The sequence below is a fragment of the Pinus tabuliformis genome, chromosome 7 (assembly GCF_031772625.1).
Source record: "Pinus tabuliformis cultivar Carrire ecotype Pingquan chromosome 7, CPIR1, whole genome shotgun sequence".
Classification (NCBI taxonomy): Eukaryota; Viridiplantae; Streptophyta; class Pinopsida; order Pinales; family Pinaceae; genus Pinus; species Pinus tabuliformis.
The window spans coordinates 1,212,037,857-1,212,062,316 of record NC_142293.1 but is presented as its reverse complement, the minus strand read 5'-3'; the positions used below and the strand labels follow the sequence as shown (position 1 = coordinate 1,212,062,316).

Genomic DNA, 24,460 nt, shown 5'->3' with positions numbered 1-24,460 from the left:
AATATATATATATATATACAAATTTGAAGATTAACACGAGTGAATCTATTTGTTAAAAGCATGTGCTTCACAAGTTTGAATTTAGAAAATAAGATATGTACACCTATTATATATTCAATTAATCAAATTACTGCACACAGAGCATGCCTGGTCACACAAATAAAGGAGTCTCATACATCAATTTGATATTTAACTATACTGTAACCTTAAAATTACTATATATTAATCATTATCATTACTACGAAGTCAGCCAAAAATTTATACCAACCAAAATTGTTCATTTTCTTCAAAAATATATATGTATAAATATTATAAAAACATAGCTTAAAAAAGAGGCTCCCTTATCCCACAAACAAAAGACTCATACATCAATTTCAGAAATATAACCTCGGCCAAAAATTTATGCTAAGAACTAGAATTGTTCATCTTTGAATTTACACCAAGAACTAGAATTGTTCATCTTTGAATTTACACCAAGAGCAAGAATTGTTCATCTTCATAACACATGTGAAGAAATAATATTGAAAGGCAGTCCAAAAGTATATATAGCATGTAGTGAGGACATCCAGTTTTACAGTGAAGTATTCATATCTAAGAAAAGAAAGAACAAACTATATATAATCAACTTTCTCGAAGACGTTAAGGATTTACGACTGGAGCTATAATATGGGTAAAAAGCATGGCAGTAAAAAGGCATTCTGAACCAAAATTGAAAAATTACAAGCCAATTATAATATTATTTACTACCACAAAAGGACTAAAATAGCCAGATTATTTTCTAACATTTGATTGAAAAAAATGTCAGAATGCATGCCTGCTTGATGATTCAAGATTTTTTCTTTCAAGGTAACACGCTTTATCTGACCAAAACAAAACTACCAACAAAACATTTTTAAATTAAAAAATGCTTATCAAAAATGACAATATAAATGAGAAAAAACTTAAATTGATCAAAAACCCACATCGTCTAAACAGTCTTTACTGCAGTGTCTGAAAAATAAAATTACTAACAGTCTAATTGTTCCAAAAGCATTGTCAGACGGGGTTCTCCTTTTTCAGCTTCGAAAGTTCACGCTTGATGAGTGTCCCCCTCTGCATTCAATATAAGATATGGTTTGAGATAGCAAGAAAATTAACAAAATAAGTTTTTCAATGTTTAATAGCTCAATTTTTAAACAGCACAAACAGAACAGACATCTGACTTCAGTTTTGAAAAGCTGGATAGCATCCTTGAAGCCGGTAAAGTCAACAAGAAACCAAGAACAAACCTTAATCTTAGCCAGCATGATTTTAAATCGCTCAAAATCATTCAATTCAGCTCTTCGTTTTTGCACAATCAATTTCCGACCCCATGAACTATTATCCCACCTCTTTTGAACTTCTGTTAGTTAAATTCATATCAGCACAGTTATCATCCCACTTCCAGGATCCAGGCAAATTCAAAGGCATCAGTAAAATAGGTCTGCATAGTAAAACTATTGATACCTGCAGCTTCCATGGCCTCAATCAAAACTTTCTTCTTTGGTACTCTAGGAATATCAATTTTGATATCAGTTAGTGAGAGCCTCTTAAAGTTCATTTGGCATCTCACCATCTTAGGTGCGTCAACCAAGGCCTGCACAAAACATATAATGTTTAGCAAACATTTTTGTCATCTGAATCCTGCCTAGGTGAAAAAGTGGAAAACCGAATAGTGAGTTAGTCAGCACCAATTTCGGTAACCAACAATAAAGAAAACGGAAAAAGCTCAAATTCTATTTATTATTAAGAGAAACATCCGTGCTTGCTGCAAGTTGGTGCCTAAGACATTTTTCATTTGTCAAATAAAATGTTATAGATTTTATACCCAATTCGATCCATCAAAACAACATAGCCTTCACTTTCCAAGGGTGCCAAACCAGAAGGAAAAGTTCATATACTTCAAATCAAGTATCATTAAGCAGTAAGAATGAGGTCACACCTTCCACTCTCTTGAAAAAAGAGAATATTTCCCATTCTCTTTTATTTAGCTATTTTATTTGATAAATTCAAGTGTATATCTTTCACCTTACTTCATTTGCGCAAAGAAGTCGAAACTCTCCCCTTCTCGATATCAACAAAAATGAAGGTCCAAAAAATTTACGATGACTCGTTTATCAAATGAATGAAGTTCCAACCAACAATCAAACTGAAGTTTTTCAAATTTGTATTGTTTATTGTAATGAAGTTTCTAATATTTCAAAAGGGAACAAAAAGGTTCACATCCTGTTTAAATTGCACGCGAGCTTCATGCCTAAACAAACTTATCATAAGAACAAAGCCCCAAAATTTGCAACAGTTCCTACCTTTGTAGGTAACTTCATAATTTTTACTTTGTTTCATATCAAATCCAACATTTTAAAATTTTGGTTCATGGGTTTGTTGTTGTGGCACACACTCATGCAACTATAACCATTCTAGTGGTTATATAGATTAAGCGTATGTGTGATCATAAATATATGTAGAATTGTGGCTGTACGTGCAAGTCCGGTATTTGTATGCTAATATGCACATACATAGACATATTATTATCCAATCAAATTTATAACGACAGTGGACTCGCATAGTCGCATAGCATGAGCCGTATAAGACCACTGTCACAATATTGTTTTCTAGGCCCAATGAATTTTCTGGGCCCAAAGGGCACTAATTACCAACGGTAAATGCTCACAAGGTACAATGATCATTGTAATGATATACAAACATTCTAGCCCCAACACTCTATCCCACTGTGCTTATAAAGATTGGACAGGCATAGCATGACCCGTGGGCCAACAACATATTTGTTTTCTGGACCTGCAAGGCCTGAAGAACCTACACGGCATAGCCACTACAGGACTTCAAGGCCCATTGATCAGTCAAATGACAAACATAAAATAACCTTGAATATACATTATGTAATGACATTAAGTAATATATGATGTCAACTATTTGACACAGGTCCATAACAATGCGTGCACACAAAATTTTGTGCATGTACATGTACGGCAATGTATTTTAGGGCTGATGTTTAGGTTTGAAATATCTTAACATGTTTTCCCCTCTTTTCTAGGCATACTCTCAGGTTTCATTACGCATTTGTCATGAACAATGAAAGGAATGCAGGTTCATCAAGAATCTGTCCTAAAATCCTGACTTTGTCCTGAGAAGAACCCATTTCTGGGCTGAAACTTGTTTTGAAAATACAGCTCAGGTTCAAGTATCCTAGTATCTGCCCCGTGAACTGGGTAACAAAGGTCCAGATATTTCATTCTATTCCATTGAACAGCCTTTCATGCACTAAATCCAATTTTATTTTCATTAACTCTCTCCAGAATTCTATTTGGATGCTGCATACTCAGATTGTTGTGTCTTCGCTGCTTGTTGTCAATAACCAAACACTCTGTAAACTAAATTAAATGCGAAGTAGGGTGATTGACAGCATAAAACACACAGAAATCAAATATCGTAACATACAAGTAGAATCGTGGGGACAACTATTTGAATGAAAAATAAACCAATAGATAAAAAAATGAAGAGATGTATATACATAAATGCAGATGGTTATGGTAATGAAGTAAGCAATGATTATGGCATATTAAATTAAATCATTATGAAAAAAGATACAGAGAGGTTTTGAGGCTTTGTGATTCTCGGGGATTGTACAGCATTGTCCGTTATTGCCGTCATATCTGTTTTTTTGGTTTCAAAACAGGATATAAAAGCAATGTTCCACCAAGACTTCGGTGCAGGGAGACGCGGGTGCGGGGAGATGCATAGGGGGGATGTGTGGGAGTACCCTCAAATTTTAGGGAAATTTCGGGGGTGCAGGGGGACGTCGGGGTATATAATTTTTTACATATAAAATTCAAGTTCATATTCATTGTTCAATAATGAAAGCATAAATATTAAATAAACTAATAGTAATATGGATACCAATACATTGAAAATTGAATTTTGATCCACACATAAAATTTAAATTCATGATTGAATCAAATAATGACATAAATTGATCCATTCTCATCATTCATTTTGATACATACATCATTCATATGACATAATCATTATTCATCCATACCGTGAGATTCAATAATGAAATATTCAAATAGATTGATCCATATGATTCATCATTCATCATTCTGCAATCTACATTGATTTAAAAATTAAATTCATCATTCATCATTCTAGAGTCTAAATTGAAAGCAAAACATACTAGTATATTACCATATACTATATACTAGATACTAAAGTTTTGAGGGGTGACGCCCAAACGCACCCCTTTTGGGGAGTCTCGTCCCCCACACTGGGGAAATGCACCCCCCCCTTGCATCTCCCAAAGACTCCCCGTCCCAGGTGCGTGGGGTGTGAGGGGTGCGTGCACCCGACCCTGGGGGACGCGTCCCCGTGGAACACTGTATAAAAACCTCTACTATTGGCTTGGTTCATAAACTAATTTATCAAATTTCAAGGCAGAAATAGGCTATGACCAAACTGTTTAAGACACCAATAAATACCCTTACGGACTTGAAAAAATCAGTTTAACTGCGTTTGCCATTCCCATCCTTGAGTCCAGTGTTTGGCTTCATGTATTTCTAAGTAAAGAAATGGAGTTGCTCTTTCTTCATGAGAGGTCTCTTGTGCTTTTACTCTTCCTAGCAATGCTGAAACAACTTTCAAAGAGTGCCAAAATAACCTGGCTATGAATAGCATATACTATACAAAAGGTTGCCCCTGTGGTTGCCAGTGAAGTGGAGAAAGAGGAAGAAACATAGTGCTTTATTTGTGGGAGTATTGGTGCATATGGCATGGTGTCGATGAAGATGGCTAGGGCATGAGATCATGTGATATTTTTGTTCGTGTAATTACAACATCAAAACATGCAATTAATTACCTTGCAAGTCCCCTTCATGACATCGCTTTAAACAAGTGAATTTTCAAGTTAAAATTTTCTATAGTTTCCCAGACAAAAAGGTATTTACTGGAAGATACAAAACTTCATGAAGCCTCATAGCTGGTTTTGGGCATAAGCAAGAAGGATGCTCTTGTTGAGAATTCAATATGGCAATGAATATGTTAATTCTCTTAACTTGATAACTGTTTGTGTTACCTTTTTACTTATTACTTTGTTCTTTATTATTCCAATGTGCAATACATCAAACAGCTACCAAAACAATAAGAACGGTGACATAGTATATAGCCTGCAAGTCAGGGCCAAAACCCCTCCTCTTGAGGGGAAAACCCAAAAATCTCTTCTCATCTTTCAGATCTTTCAATTGACGAACACCATGACCTAGACTCGAACAAATACCCTCCAAGATCAATCCTACCATGACCTTCTGCTGCAATATCTTCGACCTCCCAATAGATCCAAAATTCTGCTCCCCAGTAACTGTTGTTGCTTCTCTAGGATACTTCGATCTCCCTCTAATAGCCTTCCTCTTGACTTCGCTTGCCTTGACTTGAGTCCTAGGGCTAGTAAGATGTCCTAAGAGACCTTTGCTTGCTTCCTTTCTCTTCTGCTTCCAAAATCGAACCCCAAAAGATCCCAATGCAAAAACCCTAACTTCAATCTTCCCAAAAGAATAGATGAGATCCCATCACTTCGACTTCTTCAACTTCCTCTTCTTCGCACTCCCTTTTTGACTTCTCTTTCTTCTGCTTCTTCACATAAGAGATGAGTGAGTGAGTGATCCAAATGGCAGACGAGTTCCTCTTATATATAGGTTTCCTGAAGGGCGGACATGGCTCTTCATGTAGGCCTACTTGATCTTGGAGGTATTTTGATACTTTCAAGACAACAAAAACAAAAAACAAAAACAAAAAAACTTTACAATTCACAATGTGCCCATAGGGTCTTCCATATATGACAATGACTCTTATACCTAGGAGAAACCCTAGAAGCACTCAATGGGTGTTTCACCTATAAAATAAAGAACTTGAGCATGAAACCCATGCTTGAATAATAATAATAATTTCTTTTTCATTTTATATTTACAAGAATACATTTCATACTAATAAAGAACAAACCTAGTTACACATTTTTTCAACACTCCCTCTTATCTAGGGAGGTATTCATAAGAGGTACATGGCCATTCTCAATCTGAAGAGATCTCATAAGAAGAGTCGGATTGGTAACACATTTGTCTAGCATCATATTAACCAGCATTGTCACATAGCAAGGCCTTGACTAACAGCTCTATCTCTCCACAAGATCAAAACACAATGTTGGCGAGACCAATGATGTATAGACACCATCATCATTGTCTCCCAAGGTACATACCCCACCCAGGTGTTCACAGAGTATGACCTCCCATTGGACTATTCTTATCTTGGATTAGCTAATCCTCAAAGAATATTGGTCCACGGCTACTCTTGTCTTGAATGCCCTACCACATTCTCAAAGAGTATCAAATGTCAAATGGTTACCCAATGTAGTGTTTATCTCTCCCTCTCAATTAGGGAGGACAAATCCACCAAACGAAGCTTGTCCCTTAAGTATACAAGCTTCTTGTTTGGAAGTGATTTCGTCAATATGTCAGCGACCTGTTCATCAATGGAGATATACCGTAAGCTACAACACACCATTTTGTACTAGCTCTCAAATATAGTGATACTTCTTGTTAATATGCTTTGTCTTCCCATGAAATATTGGGTCATCAAACAAACAAATACAATTGGTGTTATCACAAAGTATCACTGTAGGGTTCATTGGTCCTTCAAACAAGTCGGATAGCAGCTTCCTTAACCATACTACTTCTCTGCTTACTTCACATGTTGCAACATATTCAGCTTCAGCACTACTCGAAGCAACGGTGTCTTGCTTTCTACTCAACCATGAGACCATAGAGGATCCACCACTGAAACATCCTATTGTAGTGCTTCTTCCATCCTATTCACTGTCTCCCTAGTTGGAATCTGTATAAACAATCAATTGGACATCATTCCTTCTATCATATTTCAGGCAATAGTTGATGGTTCGTCGCAGATATCTCAGAATATGTTTTGTTGCTATCCAATGATCGTGCTTCATCTCCACTTGGAATTGACTAAGTACATTTACTGCAAAACATATGTCAGGTCGACTATTCACCAAGTACATCAATGGGCCAATGAGTTGTCTATATCTGGAAGGGGATCCACAGAGCTTGATTTGGAACTCCTTAGTCTCTTCAAGTTTGTGATCATCGGAGTGGTCATAGGTTTACAGTCCATCATATCAAACTTCTTCAGTATCTCGATCGCATACTTTCCTTGACCTAAATAGACTTCATTCGGTCCCTGCCAGACTTCTAGTCCCAAATAGTAATGCATCAACCCAAGATCCTTCATGTCAATTTTTGTTGTCAGTTGCTTCTTATATTGTTCAATTCGATCTTCTACCCCTGTCAAGAGAAGATCATCTACATACAGAAGAATAATTACAAGTTCATTATTTACAACCTTAATATAAAGGTTCGAGTCAACAGAACTTTTTGTGAAGTTTATTCTTTGTAGGTATGCATCCATTCTAGCACACCATGCCCTTGGTGCTTGCTTAGGCCATATAATGCTTTCTTCAATCTGCAAACATATGCCTTCCTATATTTGATTTCAAATCCCAAGGGTTGTTCTATATAGACTTCTTCATTTATAATGACATTCAGAAATGCAGTCTTGACATCCATTTGGTTGATGTTCCATCCCATCGATGCTACCAGAGGGACTAATGATCGAATCGTTGTATATCTTGTTGTTGGAGCAAATGTCTCTTCATAGTCGATGCCTTCAAGTTGAGAGAATCCTCTAGCCACAAATCTCGCTTTATACTTATCTATACTTCCATCAACTGCATGCTTGATCTTATAGATAATCTTGGAAGAAACCATAGATTTGTCTTCAGGCCTAAGTACGATCTCCCAAACTCCATTCTTCATTATAGATTGATACACTTCATGGCATCCTTCCATTCTTGATGTTCTACAACATCTTCAAAGGTGGATGGTTCCGCTTCCATTAATTTTGTCATGTATGCAGCATACCCAAAATATTTCTTAGGTCTCTTACTTTCTCTAAATTATCCTTGAGCTACCCCATGACCTACATCAAGTAGTGTGGACTTCAACCAATTAGGTCTTTTCCTTGTTTCTGGAATGACCACGAGTTGAACAGGTTCACTAGACCCTTCTTCATGGTGAGATCCTTCTCCTTCCTTGTCAACTTCTTCCTCAAATATCGGAAGTTCTCCATCATCAGAATCTAAAGAAAGTTATTTTGACTTCTTGAATGTTATACTCTCATCAAATATGATATCATATAGATTCTATAGGCTTTCGATGAGTTACTATACCCAACAAATATACCCTTTATACCAGAAGGATCTAGCTTCTTTCTTTCCTCCTTTGGTATATGAATATACACAGGACACCCAAAGATTCGAAGATGATCCACAGATGTATTCTTCCTAGTGAACACACCTTTCGGAGTCTTGTTATCTAGAGATTTGTGAGGACGTCGATTTTGAACGTAGACTATTGTCTTTGTTACTTCACCCCATAGAAACTTGGGTAGATCTTGATTGTGTAACACTGCTTTTACACTTTCTTCAATGGATCTGTTCTTTCTTTTTGCGACTCCATTTTGTTCGGGATTGTATGGAACTATCAGCTCCCTCTTAATCCCAGACTCCTTACAGAATGTTATAATCTCTTTGGATGTATATTCTCCTCCATTATCAGATCTTAGTACCTTGATTCTTCTTTTTGTAAGGTTCTCCACTTCAGCCTTGAATTCTTGAAATTTTGTAAATACTTCATCCTTGTTTTTCATTAAGTAAACCCAAGTCTTTCTTGAATGATCATCTACGAATGTGACATAGTATAAATGGCCTCCAAGTGATTTTGGAGTCATAGGGCCACACACACCAGAGTGAATGAGATCCAAGATTTCTTTTGACCGTGAAACACTGCTTCCAAATGGTCTCTTGGTATTTTTGCCCAATGCACATCCCTTGCAGACACCTTCATGATCCTCCTTCAGATTCGGTATTCCATCTACTATGGAATTTAGAGTTGGAAGTATTTGAAATGTAGATGACCAAACCTTCAATGCCAAAGTTCACATGGACTAATCTCAGTGTGAACTAGAGCTTGGTTTACAGGAGATATTAATCTATAGAGCCTTCCTTCCCGGATACCAATAACTTTTACTTGATCTATGCTCGAGCCTTTTTCCCAAACAACTAGTTTTCCATCAATGAAGGCTACTCTATCTCCTTTGTCTTCTAAGCTTGAAATAGAAAATAAATTTTTGTGCAAACTTGGAACAAATAGAATGTTGTTGAGGTGGATGTTGCTTACATCTTCGAGCTTTATCGATGTTGATCCAATGCATTTCACCGGATAGCTTTTGTTGTCTCCAAGTTCCACAGAGTAAGCAGATTTTCCTTTTGATAACGTCTTTAATCGGTGGGAGTGGCCAGTCATGTGCCTAGATGCACCACTATCAATTACCCAGATATCTTCGTCTTGGAATGTCCCAAAGAGAGTCAAGAAGAGACCTTCATCTCTTTCTTTGAATGATACCTTCTTTGAAGAGAATAAGAAACTCCATGCTTCTTTGATACCTTTATTGAGATGGCTTGCAATCTTCTTGATGACCTTCTTCATAGTAGAGGAGATCTTCATGATGCCCTTAGAGAACCAAAGTTTTGATCCCATGTTGAGAATTCAATATGGCAATGAATATGTTAATTCTCTTAACTTGATAACTGTTTGTGTTACCTTTTTACTTATTAGCTTTGTTCTTTATTATTTCAATGTGCAATACAGCTACCAAAACAATAAGAACAGTGACACAGTATATAGGCTACAAGCCAGGGGGCCAAAACCCCTCCTCTTGAGGGGAAAACTCGAAAATCTCTTTTTATCTTTCAAATCTTTAGTTGTTATGTTTTGCTTAACAGATTATTGAACAGCTTGGATAGCATGCTTTTATCTGTCTCACAAACATCTGTCTAACCAAAATATGATTAATGACATGTGCTTGATTCTGCAGAGTTCAACCTAAGCCAATTTATTCAAGCACACGAGCAAAGAGAATGCTGAATTTTTACATAGCCTTCTTAACTGATAATTATCTTTGATGATTATGATCTATTTGCATTCCCATTCATTAATTACATCATTCAATAATTACACAGAAGACATCAACCATATAGCAAGTAGGATCATAAAGAGACAGCCACACAAAGAACACAAAGTTTTACCCTGGGAAAACCCACCATGGGGAAAAACCCAGCCAACCTTTTCCTTAGAGAATCAAGGCAACAAGAGATACATCAAAGTCAACCAACTTCCAAAGACCTAGTCAGCCCCCAATCATTCTGTCCACAGAGGCTCTGCAACAAGGTCACAAAACGTCCTCCAAGTCTGCCTTAGAACTCGTACTGTCACAGAAATATACAACAGAGATACGTCCTCTGTCTCAGCCTTCAAATGTGCATTCTATCACAGAAGTATATCACCAAGATAAGGTCTCTTGGAGGGCTGAAACATGTCCTCTATCTAAGCATCAGAATGCATACTATGCCACAGAAGTCATAGTATGGAATAAAAGGAAGACTGGTATAAAAAGACTTGTATGCAAGAAGACCTAAGAGGCTAAGATCATTGCATCAAGGTTGTTGAGATCAAAGAAATACCCTTGAAAGTGTAAATTGCAAGACTTCTATATCTCTGTGAAGTCCAAATTCATCCAAACTGTGGTTAATAAAGAAAATCTACAAGGAGACCAAATCATTCACTGTAGAAGTCCAAGATTCCTCACCCTTGTCGATTCAACTAATTGAAGCATCTCTGTGCAAAAGTATATAGCCCGAGATTATTATCTCTGCGAAATAAGTCCATCACTCTGTGAAGAAAATTCGAAGGCATATAGTCCAAATCTATGGTCACTATAAGAAGTAATCAGAAATCCTTATCTCCATTGATCAAACGAAGTGCTGGAAGCTCTGTTCTATGGTTATGAGAGCTCCTAAAGCAGCCTAGCTTTGTGGCTCATACAAGTCCTAAAACTGAAGAAAAGAGATCAAGGTCTATCTGCCTTGTCTAAGGTCTTTCTCTGAAATAAGATCTGAATTATCTCTCTGACAGATCCAAAGGAGTCAAGACTGAACCATCTTATGAAAGCTTCACGTCCAAATCTCTAACAAGTGCAAGTATCATCTGAGGCTTCATGTGGAACCATGCAATGTACTCTCTATGGAACAGTGCAGGTTTGTGATCTACATCACCCTGTGGAACTTTGCATACAATGCGAAGTCTTGTGACAAAATCCGAGGACGCATGACAGAAAGAAAATATTTGCAAGATTCCTAATTTGAGCAAGTCATTCTTGTGAATTCTGAAGTTTGGAGAAAGACTGGAACATGAAAATCAAGGTATGTATTATTGTCTTGTTTTGGAGATCAAGTACAGTTCTAGCATGAAAGGAATGAGTGTCTTTTAAAACTTGCAAGGCTCGTCAATAATTTTTAAAATTTCAGGTATGATAAAGTCCTCTCATCATTTTTTTAATTGATAGCCCTCATGGAAAATACTGTTGATAAGTTACACAAAAGTTGCATAGACATGATAATGAGTAGCTGAGCTTTTAATGCCTCTCTGGATGCAAGACATGTATATCTATGGAGTTGTCTTTAGTGCGACTTTTTGGAAGCTTTTACAGTGGATTTTTCCGGTCAAATTTCTCTAGAAATACGGCAGGAATTTATTGAAATCACAAGTTTGAGGGGTTATCCTGTGCAATCGAAGTGCCCTAGGAGTTTTCGAGGGTGCTGAATCCATATATACAGTCAAAAAACTAGTTTAAATAACACAAATCAAGATTTCACCTCAAAATTTTCCACCAGATTCCGACACCGGAAAGTCCAAAAAGCCACACTAAAGACAACTCCTATATCTATTGTCTAGAATAAACTCCTACCCTCTGTCAGGTAGGACTGAATGTGGGCCTGAGTTTTGCATCATTATTTTCTTTGGCTCTAATATGTCTCAAAGACTGTAAATGTTGTGCTCTTATCCAAATATGAGTGGTATGGACTATGGACTGATTCCAATAAGCTTGAAGTACTATGTCTTGGAATAAAAGTAGCCATTTGATAATAGAATATCGTTCCAGAACTTAATGAAGGTTGTATAAGACATGGTCGCGAATGATCAATCCCTTTTTGATGATTATCTCTCAAGAATAAAGTACAATTGAAGAAGGCCAAAGTACAGCCTACTTGATTGAGGAACTAGAAGGAATCATGCTTTGAAATCTTGAACAAAAGGACACAAAGTCACCTTATTGAACTCTGCCAAAATCTGAAAGATAGCACTTGTGTAAGCCTCTTTTTCAACCCATGAAGACCAAGTCTTTCTCTTGACAGCATTAAGTGGTTGCATAAATAATTTTTTTGTATAAGGCTTGGACCTGGATGTTGGAATGTTTTGGACTTGTAAAACCCTAGTAAGGGTTTGAACAAGAAAGCCCTATGGCTTGTGAAACCCTAGGATTGTTGATGTTGAAAATTATGAAGTTAAAAAAAGAATGCCAGGATATTGATATCAAAAAAATGAGAATGATGAAGATAAACATTACTCATCTAGGGTTCGTAAACCCTAGATTGAACTTGAAGAATTATTAGGGTTTGAAGTCAAAACCATAACTAATCAGATTGCAAACCCTAACAAGTCAAAAGGGGTTGGAAATGAAAGCCTAGGTCTTATGGATCGATTGATTCCACTTAAATACTAGCTTCTAGGAGATTTGACATCTTGATAGTGAGGTTAATTTGCAAGGTTTAATCCTTGGGCTTATAGACCAATTAAACTGATTACGTCTGCTTGAAAGAATAAACCCTAACAATGTGGATGATGTGGACTCCTCGATGATGATGTGGACGACGTCAACTCCTTGATGATGTGAATGAGGTTAACTACTTGATAATGTGCACGAGGTTGACTGGATCTAAGAAAGTTAAGATCAAGAGGGAGATGACACACTCTCTAGAGATAAATACTTTCTTGATTGTTTCTATCATTATTTTAGTTTGAGTCTATTGTATTTGTATATCTTGCTTGGTTGTATTTGTTCTTCCATGGCCTCCTAGTGAGGATTGCAGGTACATAATGAAACATGTCAAGGTTGTGGCAACCATTGAAAAGATGGAAGAACAAAGTGACAAGAAGACTCGTGGTTGGATGTGCTTTGGACTCAGAGGGAGCAGACAAGATTAGCCTAATTGAAGCATGTTTTGATCTATGACAAAAAGAAGTCAATTGTGACTTCCAAGATGAAGATGGCTAGATGTCTTGAAGAATGATGTTGATCCAAATCTACTGAAGATGAGCCTGTGATTTTTCTGCTATGATAAGCGTTGAGGACCTCTTCAATATAAGAAGGAGTAGATTGAAGAATCGTAAGATTGAAATTATGGCACGAGCCTAGTGAAATCCTTGCTGAAATTGTGGCATAATGGACTATGAGTCCATGGACACTTGTTTGAGGAAAATTTGAAGAAGCTATAAGACTCTGTTATTGATTTGATGAATCCCTCTGAGCTCATTGAACCACCTGATGCATGAATTGCTAACTTTATCTGGACTGCATGTATTGGTCTGAATGACATGGATGTTTCTATTGCATTTAGCAAAATTGAATCTGGAAATGTAATTGATTTTAACTTCAGAAGTTGTTTGTTTCTCTATTTGATCTTGTGCTGGATTCAACAATGGTATATTTTTCTGTTGTTAAGGAAGTTGTTGATGTTTGCTTCTATGGAAGCCACTTATTGTTTGTTGGATTCGACCTTAGTATATTTTTCTGTTGTTGAGCAAGTTGTTGATGTTTGCTTCTGAGAGAAACCTGGAATGGCTAAGAATTCCTCTTGGAGAGAGAGCATTGATTGGATAGCATCATAACAATCTTCCTTAAGCATTGGTTGGGAGACCAAGGTTATGGTCAAGAAGATTGTCCTGGATACTCCCTTAAGTCGTGGATTGGGAGACCTGTATTGTCGAGGAGTTTGGTTCAGATGCTTGAAGTGATCCCCTAGGTTTTAACTAGGAGACCAATGAGTTTGGTCGAGGACACTGACTTTGTGATCTCTCCCTTAGGTGTTGATCGGGAAACCTATGGTTTGGTCAAGGAGATTGAAGTTCCCTAGGGTGTGGTCAGGAGACCTATGGTTTGGTGGAGAAGGATAAGTTCTATCCCTTAGGTCATTGACTGTGAGACTATATAGTCGAGGATTGAGATAAGGATTCCTCCCTTAAGTTGTGGGTCGGAAGAACTTGTTTGTGGTTAGGGAGATGTACCTTGTATATATGATTGGTTTGGCCTCATTGATTGATCTCATTGGTCAGTTGGTCACTGCCCTAGAAGCCATGATGCTATGTATCTTTCCTTACGATGAGACTTGTGATCTCTCCCTTAGGCTGTGGTTGTGAGACCTATGGATTGGTCGGAGAGATTCTTGAGAGAGAATGAAAAGTATCTCCCTAGCTAAGAGGGAGTGGTAAAAATTTGGTAACTTCGGTCGGTATTTTCATTGGCAAAACAAAGGAGAAATTATGAATTTATGTCTTGACCAAGTCGGCCTAAATTTGCTCAAGTCGGCCCCTCCTAGATCATGTCCACCTGCCTAAAAGACACATCTTTTCGCATGGACAAATAAGTATATATTGGGCCTATTCGCTCTCATTTTTGGGCAGATTCAAATCATTTCCTATGTCTTTGTTTTGTGTGGATCTGAGGTTCATTATTTGTTGTGAAACATTGCGGACCTATGGCACTATTTTGTGGTTATGCGAGCCTTCTCTATGACACTATTATGTTGTTATGCGAGCCTTCTCTATCACACTATTATGTCATTATGCGAGCCTTCTCTGTGACACTTCTATGGCGGTTTATGTGAGCCTTCTCTGTGAAACTATTTTGTGGTTCTGTGAGCTTCTCTCTAACACTATTTTGTGGTTTATGCGAGCCTTCTTTGTGACACTATTATGTGGTTTATGCAAGCCTTCTCTCTGGCACTATTTTGTGGATTATGCAAGCTACTCTATGACTCATGCGAAAGTTTCATGACACTTCTACACTTATGCAAAGGAATGTAAAGGATTGAAGCTACTCTCTATGGATAATATGAAGGTCTATGGTACTTTCTACTGAGATTAATCTGAGGTTAAAAATGAGGTCAATGTTCTGACCCTCTTGGAGCTTATGTAGACCTCTTATGGAGAGAATTGAAAGGAAGTCTTGTGGACAGAATTGGAGAGTTGACTTGAGCTACCATGATGGTCCGTCTTGTTTATATGGTTTTTTGAAGATCACTGTGAATGACATGCTATTATGACTGATGTACAAATTGATAAATTGAACTCTCACATAAGGAAAGAAAGGTGGGGTTTTCACCTTGTGGGTTTTGCCCTGGACACTAGCCTAATTTTTGGTGTCTCTAATTTTTGGTGTCTCTTGTCTCATTGATTTATTGTGATCTCCTCTGCTTTGTATTGTTGATGGTTGTAATTTTTCATGTGTAACTACTTGATGATTGAAATGCTCTAAAAGTCAAATTGAATAATCTAAAGATGTCTACTGTATCACTGGAAGTAGTTACCAAATTTGAAAAATTATACTAGTTTGAATTGCACTGGTAAAACAACATCCTTCTTTCAAAATTTTGTTCTTAGGAAAAGTTGTTGCTATCTATATTGTTTACCTGGTGTGGAGTTCCCTTCAAACCTTCACTTCATAGAGAAGGGATGTTCTTGTCTACACTTCTTTCAAACTTATTCCTCTTTGGAAAAGTTGCCCTTATTGATGTCATTTATCGTATGTAGCCTATATTTTGGCAACTTAACTAGGAACTTCCCCTCGACCATTTACTTCATATTCAAGGGTTGCCAATTTCCCCTTGGGAAAAGCTCTCTCTCTCTCTCTCTCTCAAGGGTTCCTTTTTCATCTCCTCAACCTTCTCTCTAACTACTTTCCAAAGTAGAGTTGCCACCTTAGGTTTCTATCTATGTTGCACTAGTTTTGGGGACAGGGGAATAGCGAGGACGACTCCCCGGAACGGCTAGAGCGCACCCCCAAATTTTCAGGGGACGGGGGGTTGGGGATGACTATATATATATATATATGTATATAATTCAATATCAACATTTGTAGTTGTTTCAAGCTAGTATTATGCACAACCCTTACACTCGCCAATTAAAATCTCAAACAATTTGAAAAGGGGTTGAGTGACATTCCATTATTGGCCACTAGACATGAGCTTTAGCTTTAGGAAACTTAAGTGTAACTACTTTAAATTTGTAATAAGGTCCATGAACAATCTATCAAGGAGAATTGTCTTTATATTAGTTTTTTCCTCATATTTCTTGTTAATGATGACTATGTTAAACACAAAAGACATTCCCTTTTCAATAGGCTTTGCAAACTTTTATCGCTGTGTTGAAAACCACTATCTTTATATTAGTTTTTTCCTCATATTTCTTGTTAATGATGACTATGTTAAACACAAAAGACATTCCCTTTTCAATAGGTTTTGCAAACTTTTATAGCTGTGTTGAAAACCACTATAAAATAATTTGGTTTTCTAATGATATTAAATTCATATTTCAGATTAAGAAGGGGATTGAATAGGAATTTATTTAAACATTTAGTACTCAATCCAATTCACAACTATCTGATTGTTTTCACAATGCTTGGGGTTGGGATGATGGAAGCACTAAATATTAGAATATATCTCTATATCTCTATTTAGTAATGCTCAGTCTTTTAGATGTTTCTATTCTTATTCTTTTAGCAGTTTCTTAGATGAAACTGTTTTGTTCGATATTCTACATAGAAACCTGATGTTTCTATTCTTGTAAATATCTTTGTATTATCATTGAGCTGTTTGCTCCATGTGAATTAAGTCATTGAACATTCTTTTATGGTATCAGAGCAAGGTTAAGAGATTCTTCTTGAACAGTAATTCTCTTTGCATCGTAATCTCTTGAGTCCTTTCTAAGGTCGAGCCCTCTGTAAGCCAGGCAGCCTTCACTGAGTCTTAGCCTCGGCTTTGCTCGCTGTGATAAAAGCTTACAGTCGTCCATCTCGATACAGAAATGGATTCTTCTCTTGCATGATCATTTTATTAAAGAAATAACTTTGTGGCGGTGACTGTTTTCGTGGAAGCGGGATTTTTTTTTGGCTGGTCAGTTCTGCTTGGAATCACGGATCCGGCTATCTTCTTCTTCACCTGGCGGCTACTCGACCACACCGTGGAATTTCTCAGCATTCGTGATCCAGGTGTTCTACTTTCAAAACTCATTTGTTTGTTTGAAAATCGGAGTTGTGTTTTGAAAATCGATCTGCGAGCATCTGTCAATTTTTTTTTGCTGATTAAACGCTGTCAAACTTGTGGCTTATGTATCCGTGGCAATACATTTTGCATCCCGTGACATTCATTTGAAACCCGTGGCTCTATATATATATCACGCAACCTGTGTATTCATTATATATCACGCATCCTGTGTGTTTTGCAAGCGTCCGTGGATTTATAAGTCAAACCACGTGGATCTGAAGCCCGTGGATTTATAAGTCAAACCCGTGGTTCATTGTATTTCACGTAACCTGTTTTTTTTTGCAATCGCTGTATCTTGCAAACACTGTTACGTAACCCGTGGTTCTCTGTCATACGCCTGTGGTTCATTATAGCTCTGTCATACGCCCGTGGTTCATTGTATTTCGCTTGGTATTTCACGTAACCTGTGTATTGCACGTAACCGTGGTGATTATATAGCTTTGAAACCCGTGATTATTTTTCCGGCCCGTATTTGATAACCCGTGGCAGTTTGAAGTTTGAAAATCCGTGGTCCAGCCCGTATGTGATAACCCGTGGCAGTTGATTTTTGAAATCCCGTGGTTCATATATATATTTTGATAACCCGTGGCAGTTGAAACACGCTGAGTCGTTTCCAGTTGAGACGTGAAGGCTTGATAGCTCACGTGGGCCATCGTGGTTAGATCGTGGTTCATATATATATTTTGATAACCTGTGGCAGTTGAAACACGCTGAGTCGTTTCCAGTTGAGACGTGAAGGCTTGATAGCTCACGTGGGCCATCGTGGTTAGATATTGGGATTTAATTTATCAGCTTTACCAATCCGTGGTCTTTGCCGGAATTTGTTTTCAGTGGTTTTGGTTGCCGGCATTTTTATCAGCAGTTCTGGTTGTCAGAATTTTTTATCAGCGGATTTTTTTTGGTATCCTGTCAGCCTTCTTTACACAGCTATACACCTGTGGGTTTTGGTGCATGCTCCTGTGGGAAACTAAACTCTCAGAAATTTATATTTTGTGCTAGCAGGATTATCATTGATTTAGACTGGAGAGATACCTTTGCTGAGTAAATTTTTTTTAGCAGGACAAAGTTGGTCTTTGCTGGGTAACATTGTTTTTAGCAGGACAAAGTCTGTTCTCTAATTAACATCAGGATAAACAGTCAGCTACATTGTTCTTGTGTGTCATACTTTTGTATTCTCTTTGTGAAAATGGCCACACTTACCAATCTGATGTTAGAAGGAAATCAACGGTTTAATGGCAGCAACTATAACATTTGGAAACAAAGACTGCTGACCATTTTTGAGTACAGGCGTCTTGATCAACTCATTTTGGGCAAAGAGCTTCGTCCAGGTACAGCCGGGACCGATCAAGATAAATTTGATGATCGAAATCGAGAGGCTGTTATGCTTCTCAAGCTCTCTGTCGCTGATGATCAGTTACCACAGATCCCTTCTGGCAAGACAACTGTTGAAATCTGGCAACAGTTGAAAGAATTGCATGAGACATCTGATAAAAGCAGAGCTTTTTTTCTCAAAAATCAGTTGTTCTCCATCATGATGGATGAACATATGTCTTTACAGGAACATCTCAACAAAATTAAAGACATTCGAGATCAGCTCGACGCCATTGGTCGGACCATGGAGGAAGAAGATATGGTAGTCATTACCCTGAAGAGTCTACCAAAATCTTATGAACACTTCATTGAAACACTCAACATTACAACCACAAATGTTGATCTGAAGTTTTCAGATTTATGTACCAAACTTCTGCAGCAAGATAGGTGGAAACAGCAGTTTGGTAGTGGTACTTCATCAGTGCCCTTGGAAAATGCATTTGCTGCAAAATATTAGTCCTCTCAGTCTTTTCAGCAGAGAGGATCATCTCAGTCTTTTGATCCTAACAGGAAGAAAAGTGTACAGTGTAATTACTGTCACAAGTTCGGTCACATGAAGAAAGACTGCAGGCAGAGGATTGCTGCTGAACAAAAGAAACAGGGAGGGTCACATCAGACAGCGAATGTTGCAGAACATTCCGAGCAGACAGATTCTGCCTTTTACGCCTTTATGGCTAAAAGGTCTTCAGAACATGTTCCTTCCTCTGCATGGTACATTGATTCTAGTGCATCACGCCACTTCTCTCACAGGCGTGACTGGTTTATTGACTTTTCACCTTTCAGTGATTCAGTTGTATTTGGTGGAGGTGAAAAGTACACTGTTGCTGGCAGGGGTACAGTTCAAATTCAGTCTGGTGGACGCACGCTCATATTTCTAAATGTATACTATGTTCCTGGTATGGAGATTAATCTTCTCTCTGTCAGTCAGATTATGAGGAATTCTCCTCAGCTTGATGTTGTGTTCAGTGCACACAAGTGTTCCATCATTGACAGGGAAACCAGTCTGACAGTTGCTACTGGCCTCGAGGACCATGGTCTATACAGGCTACTTGACACCGGTGACTTTCCAGAAGTGGCACTAGCAGCTCGTGTCTCTCCCATCAGTACTCTATGGCATCAGCGATATGGGCATCTCAATATGCAGTATCTCTCTCAGCTCTCTCGGGAGGGACTTGTGTCAGGATTACCTGATATTCAGACTCAGCAGTTGGGGGTATGCAGCGCCTGTCAAGCGGGAAAGCAACATCGGTCGTCATTCAAAACTGGAGAATCTTGGCGCGCATCCCAGGTACTTCAGTTACTTCATGCTGATATTTGTGGTCCTATGAATACAGCTTCTATAACTGCTTGCAAATACTTTTTACTTATTGTAGATGACTTCAGTCGAAAGATGTGGGTGTATTTTTTAAAAAATAAATCTGATGCTCTTAGTACCTTTCAGAAGTTTAAAACTTTAGTTGAAAACGAATCTGGTTGTCATATCATGACCCTTAGGACCGACAATGGGGGGGAATTTTGTTCCTCAGCTTTTGCCAACTTCTGTGATATTCATGGCATCAAACGTCAATTCACCACACCTTACACTCCCCAGCAGAACAGTGTTGTCGAGCGTCGCAATCGCACGGTTGTTGAAATGGCTCGTTCCATGTTACAACACCGGAGTGTTCCAAACAAATTCTGGGCTGAAGCAGTATTTACTGTTGTTTACCTTCTTAACCGATCCCCTACTCAGGCTGTTAAAGGGAAGACTCCTGAAGAAGTGTGGTCTGGTCGTAAGCCCAAGATCAGTCATCTCAAAGTTTTTGGCTCAGTTGCATATGTTTGGATTCCATCTGCTAAGCGATCTAAGTTGGATTCCAAAAGTCAGAAACTCATGATGACAGGTTACAGTGATCATCACAAGGCTTATAGGCTGATAGATATAGCCACTGGTCGACTTAGCTTCAGTCGAGATGTAGTATTTGATGAAGACAGAGGATTCTTTCAGTCTTCTTCTTCTGAGCAGCGTTCTGAGGATCCGCCTCACAGTGTTCTTCTTCCAGTCAGTCCATCTGATGGGAGGGATGATGTAGCATCAAGATTTGATACTACTCTATCTGAGCTTCCTCCAGAAGCTAATCCCCCTCTTGCTGTCCCTATTGCTCTTGAGCCTGCTTCTCTTCCTCCTGATATTAGTCCCTCTAAACCTGATATTGGTTCTTCTTCTCTTCGGCCAAAATGGTGGGCTAAAACCATAGGTGATCTCCGGGATGATGAGCTCCTTGAAGGTAGAACTTCTAGGCATAAGAACAGACAACAGTCTACAGTCAATTTTGCTCTTATGGCTAACCTTCACAGTACTTTTGAGCCTCAAACATATTCAGAAGCTAAGGGTATATCTGAGTGGGAACAGGCTATGGAAGCAGAATTTCAGAGTCTTCAGAAGAATCACACATGGACTCTTTCTGATCTTCCTGCAAACAAAAAACCCATAGGCTGCAAATGGGTGTATAAAGTCAAATACAAAGCTGATGGAACCTTAGACAAATATAAAGCTCGGCTTGTGGCTCGAGGATTTTCACAGCAGGAAGGCATCGACTATGAGGAGACTTTTGCTCCTACAGCCAAGATGAGTACTATCAGGCTGGTGCTTGCCCTAGCAGCTCAGTTCAAGTGGAAAGTTCATCAGATGGATGTAAAAAGTGCTTTCCTAAATGGTGATCTCCAAGAAGAAGTCTACATGACGCAGCCTCCAGGATTCAAGGTTGCTGGTCAAGAACAGAAAGTGTGTCGGTTAGTTAAAGCAATCTATGGATTGAAACAAGCTCCTCGGGCTTGGTACATAAAAATTGATCAGTATCTGACAGATCAGGGTTTTCAGCGAAGTCCATCTGATGCAAACCTGTATATCAAGCATACTGATGATGATATCTTGTTTGTAGTTGTCTATGTGGATGATCTTATCATTATTGGCAGCTCTGCACATTTGATCCATGAGATCAAACAAGATCTATGCAGAACTTTTGAGATGACAGACTTGGGACTTCTTCATTACTGTCTGGGGGTTGAAGTGTGGCAGACTGAAAATCAGATCTTTCTTTCTCAGTCCAAGTATGCCAAAAATCTTGTGGAAAGGTTCAGAATGCAAGATTGCAAACCGGCCACGACTCCTATGGAACCAGGGCTCAAACTTTCAGCACAGTCATCCTCTCCTCTTGTGGATGAAACTTTATTCAGGCAATTAGTGGGCAGTCTCATCTATCTTACTGCTACCAGACCTGACATCAGTTTTGCAGTAAGCTACATTTCTCGCTTTATGTCAGCTCCTAAAGCTGATCATTGGATAGCAGCAAAGCGGGTGCTACGATATGTGCGTGGTACTTCTGATTATGGCCTCTTATATACTCACAGCTCCACTCCTGTTCTCAGTGGCTACACTGACTCTGACTGGGCCGGTTCGGTTGATGACCGTAAATCTACAGCTGGGTATGTGTTTAGTCTAGGATCTGGAGCTGTTACTTGGACTAGTAAGAAGCAACAGGTAGTGGCTCTCTCCTCAACAGAAGCAGAGTATCGGGGAGCAGTTAAGGCCGCCTGTGAGGCAGTTTGGCTTCGTCGTATGCTTGCAGATATGCATGTTTTTCAGACAGGGCCTACTTCTTTGTTTTGTGATAATCAGGGAGTGCTCAAACTTGCCAAGAATCCTGTCTTTCATGAACGAACAAAGCATGTGGAAACTCACTGCCACTACATTCGACAGCTGGTTGAAGACGGCTCAGTTCAGTTGCACTATGTTCCCACCACAGAGCAGCCCGCCGATATTTTTACCAAGCCTCTTGGTCCTGATCAATTTGTAAAATTTCGCGGGTCTATTGGTGTTGTAAATAGATTGAGCATTAAGGGAGGGTATTAGAATATATCTCTATATCTCTATTTAGTAATGCTCAGTCTTTTAGATGTTTCTATTCTTATTCTTTTAGCAGTTTCTTAGATGAAACTGTTTTGTTCGATATTCTACATAGAAACCTGATGTTTCTATTCTTGTAAATATCTTTGTATTATCATTGAGCTGTTTGCTCCATGTGAATTAAGTCATTGAACATTCTTTTACTAAACTTGAATGAGTCCTCGAAACCCACATACAATATGTAAAAGCCAAGGTGATTTTAAGAAAGAACAAGAAAAATAACCAAGGATCATCCTTCTAAAACATTTTCTTGACATGGAGGGTGCTTTTTGTAATTTTACCATTGAAAATCCAATATCTAAATCACTAGAAATCCAAAATGAAACCCATCACACAAAACCCATGTTTTGAGCTACAACTTGTACAAAAAATTTAGATTCAATGCATTCCAAAAAAATGACTGGGAAAAATGATCATATTGTCCAATCATCAATGTCCATGATTGTCAAAATTGAAGCTCTATGTTTGGATTATCCCTAAAACCTTCCCAAAACATCCCTGAAATCTTCCCAAAAAAAACCCTTGAAATCTGCCAAAAAAATCCCTAAAATCTGTCCAGAACATCCCTGAAATCTGTCCGGAACGTTTTGGGGATGGCTAGCAAGTCCCTAAGTCCCCAATGGAGTCCCCAACAGTTTGGAGACGTTTCCTAAGGGTCCAAAAGTCCCCGGAATACGAGAACACAAGGTACGTGAGTATTTTTGGGGGGGACATGTCCCCGCACAACATAGGCTTTCACCTATCCAGCATGGAAAATCCATGTTTTACTTCTCTTGTCAATATGTCTAGATATTTATTAACTCATGCCAAACCTATCCCCCATCAATCAACATGACTCCGAGGTGTTGAACCTTAATACTCTCAAGGCCTAAACTTCTCAAAAGGTCCTCCCATCCAACATCAAGCACCATCTCCCAACCAACCCAAATCTTCACCTCTCCACATGATTAAATTCTTATCTCCAACACCAATCTAGACATAGACCTTCAACATAAACCAATGGTCATAATGTGGCAAATGAAACTAACCAAGAAACCTTCCAAGATCCTTGCCTTCCCAACCACTAGTGACGACAACTTGCCCTTATTTCAGAGTTTCTAGTATCTACACCTCAACATGTAGGTATGCCTCATTCCTTACCTCCTTCTCCCAATCTAGCCCTCATGGGATTCCTACTAGTGATATCCCTCAACCCATGCCAACTAGCATAGATCCATCTTAACCCCAAAACTAATAAGCACCAAGAGGGATCAAAAGAAACAAAGACATAAGTATCTCAATGATTAGAAGATCTGAGGTTAAGATGGATCTATGTATTTATTTTATCATCGAATCTTATAATTGTTATGGCATTTTCAATTTTATTATCATGGATAAATATTTTTAATTTTTATAGACCTCAATTTTTTTCAATTTAGTTTATTAATATTATAGAGGTGGCACATCTACCTACCAAGGTCCAACACTAAATCTTGGACCCAACCTTTCACTATCATTGTTAGCCAACCCACCAACTTCATGGGCTCCACAACCTCAACCAACCTATGGGAATGTTGCAATGTACCAGCTTCACCTCTAACTCTCAGCCATTTATTATCCCTTCACGAGCAGTGTTGCAACAACTCTAAACTAGGATTGTCACTCAAGTCGTAAAACAAACTACAAACATGATCATTCCTAAAAGGATCACCCCAAACCAACCTACAAAGATCTGATCTTAAGATAGATCTATGTTTGTTTATTTTATCATAGAGTTTTATAATTGTTATGGT

The 24,460-nt window shown here is 38.3% G+C and overlaps 1 protein-coding gene across 1 annotated transcript in view; it reads right to left on the bottom strand.

Annotated features, from left to right (window-relative positions):
* Nucleotides 1-709: 709 nt before the first annotated feature.
* The window catches only part of LOC149251771 (large ribosomal subunit protein eL14z-like), a 34,790-nt gene continuing 11,039 nt past the window's right edge, over nt 710-24,460 (bottom strand). Inside the window, exons 3-5 of the mRNA XM_089459561.1 lie at nt 1,486-1,615; nt 1,269-1,381; nt 710-1,092 (exon numbers count right to left, since the gene is read on the bottom strand). Coding sequence (XP_089315687.1) covers nt 1,036-1,092; nt 1,269-1,381; nt 1,486-1,615 — 300 coding nt within the window. The 3' untranslated portion in view covers nt 710-1,035. The remainder of the gene's footprint in view (nt 1,093-1,268; nt 1,382-1,485; nt 1,616-24,460) is intronic.